Genomic DNA, 13,261 nt, shown 5'->3' with positions numbered 1-13,261 from the left:
ATGTAAGCCAAGGTTACTTAATTTGTCAATTATCAATCAATAAAAAATACAGTTCTATTTAATTTTCATAATTGATTTTAAGATCTTAGGTTCCAGTATTTTTGGTCATACATCAGACATTTAAGCATTAATTTAAATATCACACAAGTTTACGAAATCAGGGATAATACAGAATAAAAATTCGAATAAAATAATTATGTATTTAAATAATCCAGGAATCACACATTGCAAAAATTTCAAAACAGTATAATATATTTTGTGAATAAAATTTATGCTGTTATGTTTAATACATAAACCAGTAATTTCAATGGCTTGTAATTTAGATTAGCTCAATAATACCCTCTAGTATATGTTTAGTATGTCTATCTTGTATGGGTAGTAATGGGTAGGACTTTTTAACTGATAAGCTGTTCAAGTAGATATACTCCAAGTTTTTTTTCATTAATAAAATAGTAATTTAGCAAACATCATTTTTTCAAAATATTTTTTTATTATTAAGTTCATAAATATTTACAGTGAAAATTTTAAATATCACATGAGACAGCTCCAATAAAGCTTTGTGTTTGTTACTTTAATAGTATAAGCATAAATAAGATAATAATGAATTATTTCATCAAACTAGTTCAAATCGTTACAAATTTCCATGTTTTATTTGTCTTATAGTTTTTGACCGGCCGCTTTTCTCTCATCAATTATTGATACAGCAAAGCACTGCCCTTGCTAGGGTAGATGTTAGCAAAGTCTCCTAGGCTGAATTCCGTGAGCTCACCTACGCATTTGGTGAAGTATGATAACTCTTCGAGGATACTAACAGTAGGTAGGCAAAAAAAGTGTCAATTCTTGAAAATTGTGCATATGCGCATTTTTAGGTACGATAGTAATTAGCAGCAGAGTTAAGTTAGAGAATTGGTAGAAAATGTAGGTACTGCTACTACAGACCCAACATAGTGAAGTAGCTTGTGGTGACTGGGTTCATAAAATATGAAACCTGACTACTATTTGTTGTGAAAACTATACCGCAAGAGACTGGTAACAGAAAATATACAAAATCCTCAAAATCGTTCAACTATAAAGCTCGTTATTTTTTATTTTGCATTTGAATAACATTAGAAATACATCATCCATTGCCGGACAGCCACCAGACACCTTGTTTTGTTGTTGTGTCTTTTATGAATTCCTGTTACTTCAGTCTTTCTGCTACTCTGGATATTTTTTTATGTATTGTAAGATTTTAATCTTCCTTTTCCATTATAATCACATTGCAGGTAAGCTCTAGCATATTATTTGTCCTAAACTATGCGTGTATTTTGGTTAGGTACACATAATATCTTAAGCCATGTCCAGTAACCGTAAGCATCTTTGGGAGGATGATGATTAAGGGAAGATCTTCCACCTAGCGGATGAAATTGCACGCTAGACCGGCGGCACAAATGTTGTTCTTGGGAACTTGTAAATATGTAAGCTTATCTTGAAAATATCGTTAGCGTGATTCAGGAATCTGTCAAATATCTTTTGTTCTATGATACCTGCTACACATCGACCGAAACATTTGTAGGATGGTGCGTATAATGCGGATGGTGCGAAATATTAATATTAATAACTCTGATGGCTATTTTTGCTTGACAGTGGATGTTACATGTATGGTAAACTATCATAATATAGACTAAACTCTATCTCACTCTCACCCGTTTGATTAGTTGTTGCCTCGCGCTCACACCTACAGCAGACTATGCCGATTTTTAACGTGTCTGACAAGATGTAAAAACTAATTACCTGCCCAAGTAACAATAGGCCAAACTCTTTAGTCCCTGAGCGTTATCATCTATGTTGGACAGAGATCATGTTCAGAGAAACTTTCAGGTTTTATAAAATGAATAAAGTCTGGCTTTCGCGGGCTCTTGCTTTTTCTATTATAAACTTCCGAAACTAAATTGGACGTGATTTTATTAGTCAGAAATATACAGTAATTAAAAACGATTAGCCGCAAATGACGTCAAGCGTTGTGATTGGTTCTTATAAAAATTAATGGAATTTGAGATTTACAATTTAAAAGAATAAAATCTGCATTACTCGTCGAACTCGGCAAAGAGTTCAATATGTAACCTAATCCACGCATTAGCCCGCTAAGTTTCCCGCCGGATCTTCTCAGCGGGTTGCGATTCTGATCCGGTAGTGGATTCATTCGAGAAGCAGCTTCACTTGAGCTGTTAGGTGTCTTTCAGAGGCGCTCGGGGAGCTGTTAGCAAATCCCACCCCTCCTGGCTGAGCATTTGCTCGCCCGTCTGTCCTGGTGAAACTGGAAAGGTCTCCGGGCCACCAGTAATCCTTCTTTCATAAAAAGAAAACAATCTGCGCAAAACAAGTGATTGAGTGATACATAATCGTTTTATTCCTTTAAAAGTACTTTTTGGAAACATTGTTTTACTAGTGTCCGCCTATATTCACGCGATAAAAAGTCGGATTGTTTATTATTATCTAAGACTAGCGACCCGCCCTCGCTTCGCTTCGGAAACATTAAAACACACATGAAACCAAAAAAATAAAATATTTTTTTTTTTTTTAAAAGTAGCCTATGTTCATCAGGGACAATGTCGGCTTCTAATGGAAAAAGAATTTTTCAAATCGGTCCAGTAGTTTCGGAGCCTATTTGAAACAAACAAACAAACAAATCTTTCCTCTTTATAATATTAGTATAGATTAGTATAGAAAACATCCAAAGAACTCGTAAAAAAAAGTTCATTAATGCTCAGTAACTGAATCGTTCAAAATAAAAATAAAATCAATTCAGTCTTTTCCTGTACCTAATCGTTGGTAGCCTACAGGGCTAATCCAATTTTGATACGTAGGTAGGTACATATATAGCTCTTATAAAACTCATGGCTCGCTCATAAAGGAACTCAGCATTTTAATTAGATATTAACAATAGAACTTACACAATGGAGTCGTTAAGTTATAAAACAAATGTGACACCTATGTTTCCTTTTCTTGACTCATTTTGTCGACCGTTTCATTTTTGTAAAAGGCAGCAAACATTAAGAAAATCAAGTAAGGCGTCGGTCGGTATTTTCTTAGATTTCATGAATTGTTGACAGAAATGAAAAACTTTGTTACGATCAAACTTGTGCTACAAATAGTATAGCATAGTAATAGAAACTAAAATAACTCCCGATGTGAAAATTGCACTGATTTAATTGTAAGTAATGGAGTTTTGTTTTTGTAATTGTTTACCAATAGGATTAATGTGACGTGGAATTGTCCCTAACTAAATATAACTTTGTATTGTCTTCGGCTTTCGCGAATAGTAGGTACCACTTTACTTTCGAAAACTGTACAGTATTCGGAACGTCTGAAATAATGTAACTACAATAGAAACCGCAGGATTAAACCGCAAGACTAGTTAATTAAATGCCATTTAATCAAAATCAATTAAATAAAGTCCTATTTTACTTATATTTTGCATTTCTCGCGAAGCTTTTAGGGCTTCGGGTCTCGAAGCACATTACGATGTCTTACAAAGTATGAAGCCCTTTACATTATGTTCCAAGCCGTTCAAAAGCTAGCTGATTTAAGAATAACGCTATAAAATAGCGGAAGCTTAAATTTGAACATAGCCTTTTGATTTGTTTTTAAGCACGTTTGATAAACATCACTGGATTAAGGTTTTTGTAAAATGCATTTTCGACTTAATTCCAGGATTTCCAGGTTAGATAGCTTCGCACAGCTAACAATTTCGCGAAAAGCGACGATATTCTATTTCGATTCTAAGCGACGATATTCTACCCAACAAATACACAGCTAAATATGTGTAATTATTTACGACAATCATCACTAATCAATTAATAATATAAGAAACCGGTTTTTTTTCTTTGTTTCTGGCCTTTGTTACTTAAATTTAAGTACAACTTTGCCAAAGTTGGATAGTGGAGATATCAACATAATTATGCTAAGACATTTACATTATATTTAAAGGCATGAACTGAAAATAAATTTACCTATTTTTACAATTTTTGCATTGAACTGTTATTAAGAACTATAATTTTATATTATTAGCAGCTATGAAAGATCCAAGCGAGTAGACTACCTTTTCTAGTGGGGAAAGTTAATAGGAAGTTCATGTTGATGGGGAGGGGAATTGTTTTTTTAATAAAGTATATAAGGGATTATACTTATTGTTTAGGAAGCAGTTGAAGAATATATGATCCACTGTACCATCCTCGGTTCCACAATCACATATTGGAATTAGAACAACTGAACAGGTGAGCAAACGTGACCTAGTCGCATTCTGATAAGAATGCTAGTGGTACTTTTGTCAAGATTCCTGTACTTAAAAAACCACGGAGAATGGAATATTGTTGGTTGGATTATAGAATACTTATACTTATTTGATTCCCATTCGATACTCCAGTCACGGAATAGTTTTTTTAGCAATACTTAATACTTCGGTCATTGTATTATAAAAAAAACTGTTATCGCCATGCAATGTAGCCTTTTTTGCTAAATCATCTGCACGCTCATTTCGTTTAATACCAACATGAGCAGAGAAACCCATGCTAGTTCAACAATAGTATTATTATTATGGCATCTAAGAAGGCATTCCTTTATTTTACAAATAATATGATTAAGGATGCAAGTTTTAAAAAGGTGACCAGAAATGGCCTGTAAGGCGCTTAGAGTCTGTGAAAATTACTGAAGGGTTGATTCACTGTTCCAAAATATGAGTAATGCAGCTTAGAATAGCTATGCATTCTCGACTAAAAACGCTTGCCTCAACAGGTAATTTATGTAAACTCCAAACTTTAGCAGTTGCATTAAGAAAAACAGCGCCCACATTGCTACTCGAATTCAATTTTGATGCATCAGTGTAAAATGCATACCAGTCAAACCATTTCTCGGTAAACGTATTTAAGAAAAAATATACTTAATATCTATGGAGTTTTCATTTAAGCCAATATCTTGTAAAATTTTTGGGACATAGCAGAGAGCATTAAACGGCGTCTCATAGATTGGTAGCATGTGAGATTGTACAGCTGGTGCCGAGAGGCAAGCTATTTTTCCCGCGCTTCTATGAAGGCAGGGTCAATTTTTTTTTCTCCAATATTTTAAGTGCATGTAGATTATTAGTGAAATGAGTTTAGTAAGTACGGGGTTAGAGTTTATTTGGGATACTTTGATAAAGAAGCAATCTGCTAGGTATTGTCTCGTCTTAAATGTAAAGGCAGATCAACCCTTTCGACCTGCAATGCGCTATTGGAAGACGATTTCATAGCCCCCAAAACAACACGTAAGGCTTTCACTTGTATTTTATCCAAACGTGACAGAGTTTATTATCGCGTGGTTAAAAACAATTGAGCCATTAAAGCTTTATAACTATACTAGCAGACCCGGCCACACGTTGCTGTGGCTAAGGTTTTTGTTTCTAAATAACACGCGGCCCGCTATGCTTATACCAAAAATTGACAAATAACAATAATTGAATTTCACTGTATTGCGTTTACTACGAAATAAGTTTCACTTATACTTTAGCCTCAGCAACACGTGGTGTTTATGCCATTAAATTGTAGCTTATGGGAAACATTGGTATTTTTAACACAGCGCCATCTATGAGATATTAATGTCAGACAGTATTACAATTGTCTGTAAAAATTTATTTAAGGCGCCATCTGTTTTAGACTTATGAAACTTACAATTGATAACAAAAATCAAAAGAAGAAATCATTTTATTGTTAATTAATAAATATTGCGACAATTAATCGAAATAAAAACTATCCTATCTCTCAAGTTGGATCGAACTGCACATGGTGTGCGAATTTTATTATAATCGGTTAAGTGGTTTAGGAGTCCATTGAGGACAAACATTGTGACACGAGATTTATATATATTAAGATGTGTAACTTAATGGCGTGCCCATCCATAATACTCTCAGACTACTAAGTTTGAGAGTATGGATGGGCACCCCATCAAGCTCCCAAGAGGGCCCTCTATAAGTTCATATTCTTTTCACATTTATCAACTACCGTATCGACATGAGCTGTCCATTTAAGATGCGAGTCTAGAGTTAAACCGAGGAACCTAAGAGTATTTTAGACAGGAATAAACTCTTCTCTGTATTTTACTGCGACAGGAAGGATACTTTTTTCCTTGAGAATATAGCTACCGTTCTTTTGTGGGCTGAGATTTCCAAACCATGTTCTTCTCACCAAGTTCCAACAGAGTTCAGGCATTTAGTTAAAACAGACGATGCCACAGGAATGCTCTTATGAGATGTGTGCACATATCATCCGCTTATTTGATCATTTGGCAATTACTTGTTAATTTTGTGTGAATATCCTGAGTGAAGATATTAAATAGTATAGAGCTTAATACTGACCCTCGGGGTAGGCCTTTCCAAAGTTGTCTTCTATCTGTAAGTGATCTGTTGAAAAGTAGATGAATCTTGCGATCATAATAAATAATAAATAAATAATATTGGATTGTCTGTTTGTAATAATAAAATAACCACTTTTTACTAAATGCGTAAGTATGTATACCACAGTACATATACCAATATTTTTTTCTTTTTTTTCCTTCTGTTTGTCTATCTGTTTGTTCCGACTAATCTCTGCAACGGCTGGACCGATTTAACGAGACTCACTGATAGGTAGCTGATGATATAAGGAGTAAGTTAGGCTACTTTTTTTAGACTAGCTTCGCCCCGCGGCGTCAGCCGCGGTACGACAATAACTGCGGGTAACATCGCGGGACTCAGCTATGTAATATAAAATGGAAATATTTATTTTGAATAGCCCTACGAAAAAGTCTGCGACAGAATCGACGATCTGTTTTATGTGAAGTCATTATCGCCAACCATGAAGAGGAAAGAATCGATTTTTTGTTTTGTTACGTTCTTTTTTTATTGTTTGTTACTGCCAGGTTTCTATAAAAGAAAATTCAATAAGATCATTAATAAACTGCGGTTGCCGAAGCGAAGCGAGGGCGGGTCGCTAGTTGCATATAAATTGTACCAACTTGCAAGGTAAACTCAGTTGGAGCAGCTTGCTTCTGAGTACTAAAATTGGGACGTTATCATATGCAGCAGAAATGTCGATAAAAACAGCTACAACAAAAACGTTCAAAGAGAAGGCACTACGAATATCAGAGGTCAAAATAGAGTGGCAGTCTGTAATACTTTTACCTTTACGGAATTCAAATTGTACAGGTGGTAATCTTTTTTTGTTTTCCAAATACCAGTCTAGTCTATTATTAATTAAATATTCTACTGTTTTACATATAGTTGAAGAAAGAGCTATCCGTGGGTCTATATGAAGTTTGATCATTCATATGATCAAAACAGACAAAGAACACACAAACATGTAATAAAAACCATAACAAAAAACAGGTAAAAAAATATAACAAAAAAATTATAAAGGAAAGAGATATTCGTTGGCAACAAATACGTGATACTGCCCAACCGTTATTTTTGTCTGTCTGTGTGTGCGCTTAATTTATTTAAACCACGTAACGAACTTTAACGCTGCTATAACTATGTATAACAAATGCGGAATAAATTCATAGAATAATAAATAGGAAAATCGATTCTTGTCCTTGGCACCATATAAAATGAAATATTAAGAATAATCGCAATTTGAACAATTACAACAAGGTAAACCTATAAATAGCGCGTCCCGGGCTCAGCTCGATATTATTTAAGAGGCAAAGTACTTGAATATTATCATTTGTAAAGTAGGAAATCGTTTGGTTCGAATCTAGGTGCTTTCAGACTTCGGCTACGATAATCCGAAGCCGGGGCGGGTCGCTAGTTTTAATAACAAAACGAACCTGCTATCGCGGTCCGTTCGAAAAATAATTCTGTCAAAAACCTGTCTAACCTAGTGCCTACACATTCGCACGGTTGTTCGCAGTGATCATATTCTGTTTGCTGTTGTGGCTGCGTTAGCCTTTATAAGTGGGCGTGTTGGCTTCATCCAACTCAGTTATGGGCTTGGTGTTCGCGATGCGTGCCTGTATAATATGTGTTTTAATAGCGTGCGCCTTTTTGCAGTGCACCGGCACGACAATATTGTCCTCAAGGAATATGCTGTATGACTATCCAGCGGTGAGACGTGACGAAACCGTCGTCGACGACTATCATGGAACTAAGGTATTTAATAAAGTTTTTCTTGTTTGTTTTCAATAATACAATTATAATACACACATTCCCACTCGGACATCGATAATTAATTTAGCACGATAATATTTAAGCGTGAAGCGTTTTGAATTACGTGTGTTCATGGCTCGCGGAAATAATAAAAGGTAGTAAGATAGTAAGTAGTACGCAACAATATTTGAATGTAAATTTTTCGTAAACCGATTACAAGTGACACTAGTAGCCATTAAAAGCTCATTTGGTATATTATGCTGTATCCGTTATTATTTTTTTGTTAATTAAGTAATAGTCACACAAAAAAATCATTCAAAAACAAAATCAACGTGTATATGGCTGTATAATTTGAATTTTTGGAACCGGTTCGTAAAGGTGTTTTGTAAAATGGATAGGTACGTAAAATAAATGCAGTATTTTGCAGAGAACGATTGAAATAGTATGAAATTATTATAGGCAGCGGCTTGGCTCTGTCCCTGGTATTGCTGAGGTCCATAGGCGGCTGTAACCAATCACCATCAGGTGATCCGTATGCTCGTCTGCCTACAAGGGCAATAAAAAAAACTATGGAAACTTACGAATAACCTAGTAACGTTGTTTTTCACCCGCATCTGCGTGACGTACCTCAGCGTACAACATCACTATCTCATTGTCAAATTGTTCAAAATTCGACGGCGCTAAGATATCATTTACTTTCTTAATAAATACAGAAAACAGAGAAGGCCATACTAGTCAGAATCTTTTTGATTTGATTTAGATCAGTGTTGTTTCATATATGTTTCATAGCTCTAAGGTCTCAGTTTTTACAGTACAACGGCTGCCGCACCCTTCAAACCGAAACGCATTACTGCTTCACGGCAGAAATAGGCAGGGTGGTAGTACCTACCCGTGGGGACTCACAAGACGTCCTACCACCAGTAAATATACTTAGTAAATGTGCTTAGTGCGAGCTTTTTAACTTCTCCGATCGCGTAAAAGTTGTATGGAGTTAGAACAGCGCCCCTAGCGGCAAACCTAAATCGCCAACGTACTTACAAAAAAACGTACTTACAAAAACCGATAACCCAGTCTAAAGATTTCCTGAAAATCTCATCGAAATCGATTCAGCCGCTTCGAAGTGTATAGTCTATAGCGTACATACATATACACATCGAGTTTTACATTTGTAGATTGTACTTACTTAATATACTAGGCCGGTATCCCATAGCTAAAAGTACTGTTTAGATCTTCGTTCCAGTTGTGGTTATTTCAGTATAATTATTTCGGGTAAACTTCATCTTCGACGGAGTAGAGCACGCGATTGCCAGTGACAGATATCCATATAATCGTATTATTATTTTATAAATAACATTGTGGAGTAAAAAAAATAAATCGTTAAATCTAAATAACTCATTATTGAAAGTTGAAAATTAATTTTACATAACTTTATTTTTTTTTACAAATATGCAACAGCAGAAAAATATCTATTTATTGGTGTTGGATTTTCTCCCAAATTTCTAAAAATACTTCCTTTAATACCCAATTTTGTGCGAGACTTGAATTCGAAGACTAAATTAAATCGAGATAAAGGCTACTACTCAACCATTGAACAGAACTCATAACTGCTAATGGCTCAACGTCAGGACGGCGGTATCGATCTGGGCGGTGACCTAAAATCGAAATTATAAAAAGAGATAAAAAGTTAACTAAAGTCAATTACCTAATTCAAGAAGCTTTATAATTCAATATAAATTATCCACTAATAAAATGTTATTTGTGTTTTTTTTCGTATTTTTATTACATCAACCAGCATAGTTTTACATTAAGCGCTTAAGAAAATCAATTAAAAGAAACGTATAAATTATTAATATATTTATACTTACTGTACAAACCTCGTGTCGCGATTCCCACGACTTTGTTGTAGGAACATAGTTTCGCTAACAACGCAATATAAACCACACCTGTCAGTATATAGGTTTACTAGGTCATTAGTACTTGTGAATAAGTAATAGTTTATTGTATCAAGAAAATTAAGGCGTTCGATATAATGCCAGCCAAGCAATACCTCTGAGGCGATTTAAATTCTTGCACACGTTCTTCTAATAGTAAAATTTGTGAAAAATGAATTCTGCGGTAAAGAAATAATATCGTGCAGTGGTTGGTATACTTGGTAATAGATGAGGGACATTCGAAAACCGGGCTCAAACTGTAACAGACTTGTGGAATAAAAGTGAGAACACACTAGTGGATATTTCCACTTTGTTTATTCCCTCCGGAATGCAGTCATACGTTCAAATCTGGTTAAAACGGTATTTTTTTTAACCTACCTATATGATGATGATGATAGCCTTGAGAGTCCATTTCAGCTCCGCCTTGACGTGTAGGTGAGCTCACGGGGCTCAAACCGGGAGTGTTGCTAACACTGGCCCTAGCAAGAGCAATGCTTCGCAGAATCTACCACCGAATCGGAAACGCGACTCACTGAGAAGATTCAGCGAGAATCTCGTGGGCTGTGTCTCTGTGTTTATTTTCTCGTCGCAAGCGACGGGTTGGGCGAGGACGGTGACCGGAAAGAATGGTCGGGATAACCACCACACAATTAAGACTTCAATCTCATATCCCAGCATAGATTGCATTGGGCATGGTCAGCTAAACCATGTAGAACAAAAAATAAAATCTCACCCTTAAATAGGGCAAATCCGGTATTAGCATTGTCAATTTCAAGAAAATTAAGAGCTGAGATAATTGAATTTAACGCAAATAATAAATAATGTGAAAATATAGAAATCGATCGATAATGTGTTTCGAGCCAACAATGAAAGAGTCAAACAAGCATGCCATTATACAAAAGAATCTCACAAACGATTTTAATAAACAAACCTTCACTCAAAATGGTAATTGTGTTCACTAATGTAAATTTAAAAAGAACATATTTTCACGTCTATCAAAATTTTGTATTATTAATATGATAATATAACACGTACAACCTTGGAGATAATTACATAATTTACGCTGTCCAGTACTTATAGAGTTTTTTTGTTTTGATTGCATACCCGTGAACTATTGAAATAATAATAATAATAATATAACATGAATTGCACGAAATCTGAAAATATTACACACACAAACAGTAAACAATTTTCATTGATGTAAAAAAAATATCTTCCTGTCGAACTTTAAAGAGTCAATCTTCACAGCATCGTGTTAAAATGAAAAAGATTTTTTTTATTTTTGCGGTTTCTACCGAAAGCACAGAAAACAGTCAATACTTCCTAAGCCTTTGTCATGAAACGGTCACTGACCTCGATCGAGTTACGAATACACCAAACAATATTATTCGATACGAATAGACCGCACACACAAAAACAGCATAAGCGAATAAGTAGAATCAAAATAACGATCTTCAGTTTTTCATTAATTGTTTTCTGTACCACACAAGAGAGTGTACAATTATTTTCAACAAGCAATTACGTCTGTTTTTTTTTTCCTTAAACGTTTGACATTAAGCGTCAAAATCGACTAATTAAATCAAATTCCTAAAGATTCGCATTACTATAGCGGTAAACGCTGTTGCGAAGTAATTATGTATTCAATTAATGTTTTCCAAACACGTTTTAAATTCAAAAGGTTATTTCGTTTATTCCATGTACTTTCGGACCTTGGACCCGTATGCTCATAAATATAAAAAGTAACGTTTTGTATTCAAGAAGAAATATTTATTTTTAACTAGCTGACCCGGCAGACTTCGTAGTGCCTCAATCGATAAATTGAGACCTAAACTTTTGTGTAAAATAAACTTAAAACAAACAAAAGGAATCCGTCCGACGGGGGACACATCAAAGGAAAAACAACATTGTTATTTTTATTTAATTCCGAGCATTTTCATATTTATCTACCTTTTAAACCTTCTCTGGACTTCCACAAATAATTCAAGACCAAAATTAGTCAAATCGGTCCAGCCGCTCTCGAGTTTTAGCGAGACTAACGAACAGCAATTCATTTTTATATAGATAGATGTGTTCTAGGATGTTCTGTCGAACGGTTCGACGACCACTAGGACTCGCAAAATTTATTCCAAAATATTAACTCAAGAAAAAAAAACAGGATTTGAACGAAGCGTAAACGCTTTATTTGCGCGTTAAAATTTTATACGAAATATATTTTGAAGCGTTGACTCGCGAAACCTGTTGCAAAAACGAAATGTCATAGAAAAAAAAAAGCTTTAAATCAAATTTAAGCGCATGATACTGCTGGCCGAAATTACAGAGGGCATCGATAGACTGTCATAAAAAAAAGATATTTAAATACAGTTTTTGTAATAAATCGGGTTTCTGGGTATATTTCAAGTGAAGAAAACGCTTGCTCATTCTTCATTATTACCCAATATCAAAGTAATCAGGGTTTGCACTATGAAAACTAACATATGAATGAATTAATGGCGCTTTTGACGGGAATATGAGGAAGGAAGTTATACTATATTACTTTGTTTATTTAATTACTTATTTATTTGTCTTTATGCATAACAGCACAGTGGCGGACTTAATGCCTCCCCGGTAACCATACTCGTCGAACTCGACAAAGAGTTCGATATACAACCTAACCCATGCATCAGCTCGCTGAGTTTCTCGCCGGATCTTCTCAGCGGGTCGCGATTCCGATCCGGTTGTAGATTCATTCGCGAAGCAGCTGCTCTTGAGTTGTAAGATTGAGGTCTCCTTCGGAGGCGCTCAGGCATCTGTTAGCAAACCGCGCCCCTCTTGGCTGAGCCTTTGCTCGCCCATCTGACCTAATGAAACAGGAACGGCCTCCGGGCCACCAGTAATCCTAAATCCTAAAAAAAACTGAATGCCTAAACTATTCTCTAGCAGTCAACCAAGAGTGGTGGAGAGTGCAGCGGTGCATACACTCCATAAAACAAAAACATAATTATATATTACAAAACAGTTAGTATACATTCATACACATAACAGACAATGTTGTACAATCATAAAATAACTAGCTTTGCCCGCGACTCCGTCCGCGTGGAACGGTTACTTTGGCATAACGCTAAATTTTACCCCCACTTCATTTACGTAAAAAGTGAAAATATTTTTGAATTATAGAATGTTAAAGAGTTATTTAAACCCTTATTTTGAAACATTCTTT

At 35.2% G+C, this 13,261-nt stretch overlaps 1 protein-coding gene across 3 annotated transcripts in view; it reads left to right on the top strand.

Annotated features, from left to right (window-relative positions):
• LOC114244877 (prolyl endopeptidase) overlaps positions 1 to 13,261 on the top strand; it is a 35,476-nt gene that overhangs the window by 1,493 nt on the left and 20,722 nt on the right. For 2 of the 3 annotated variants that reach the window (XR_016323059.1, XM_028176816.2), the window contains exon 2: positions 8,039 to 8,137. Coding sequence is in view for 2 of the 3 variants with exons in the window: in XM_028176816.2 (XP_028032617.2) it covers positions 8,039 to 8,137 (99 nt within the window). In the remaining variant the exon portion in view is untranslated. Of the gene's footprint in view, positions 1 to 4,182; positions 4,257 to 8,038; positions 8,138 to 13,261 lie in introns of those variants that run through there. The other variant, XM_089727238.1, reaches the window with a different exon arrangement.

Source organism: Bombyx mandarina, chromosome 05 (assembly GCF_030267445.1).
Source record: "Bombyx mandarina strain Sakado chromosome 05, ASM3026744v2".
Taxonomy (NCBI): Eukaryota; Metazoa; Arthropoda; class Insecta; order Lepidoptera; family Bombycidae; genus Bombyx; species Bombyx mandarina.
This window is presented reverse-complemented; position numbering and strand designations above follow the sequence as displayed.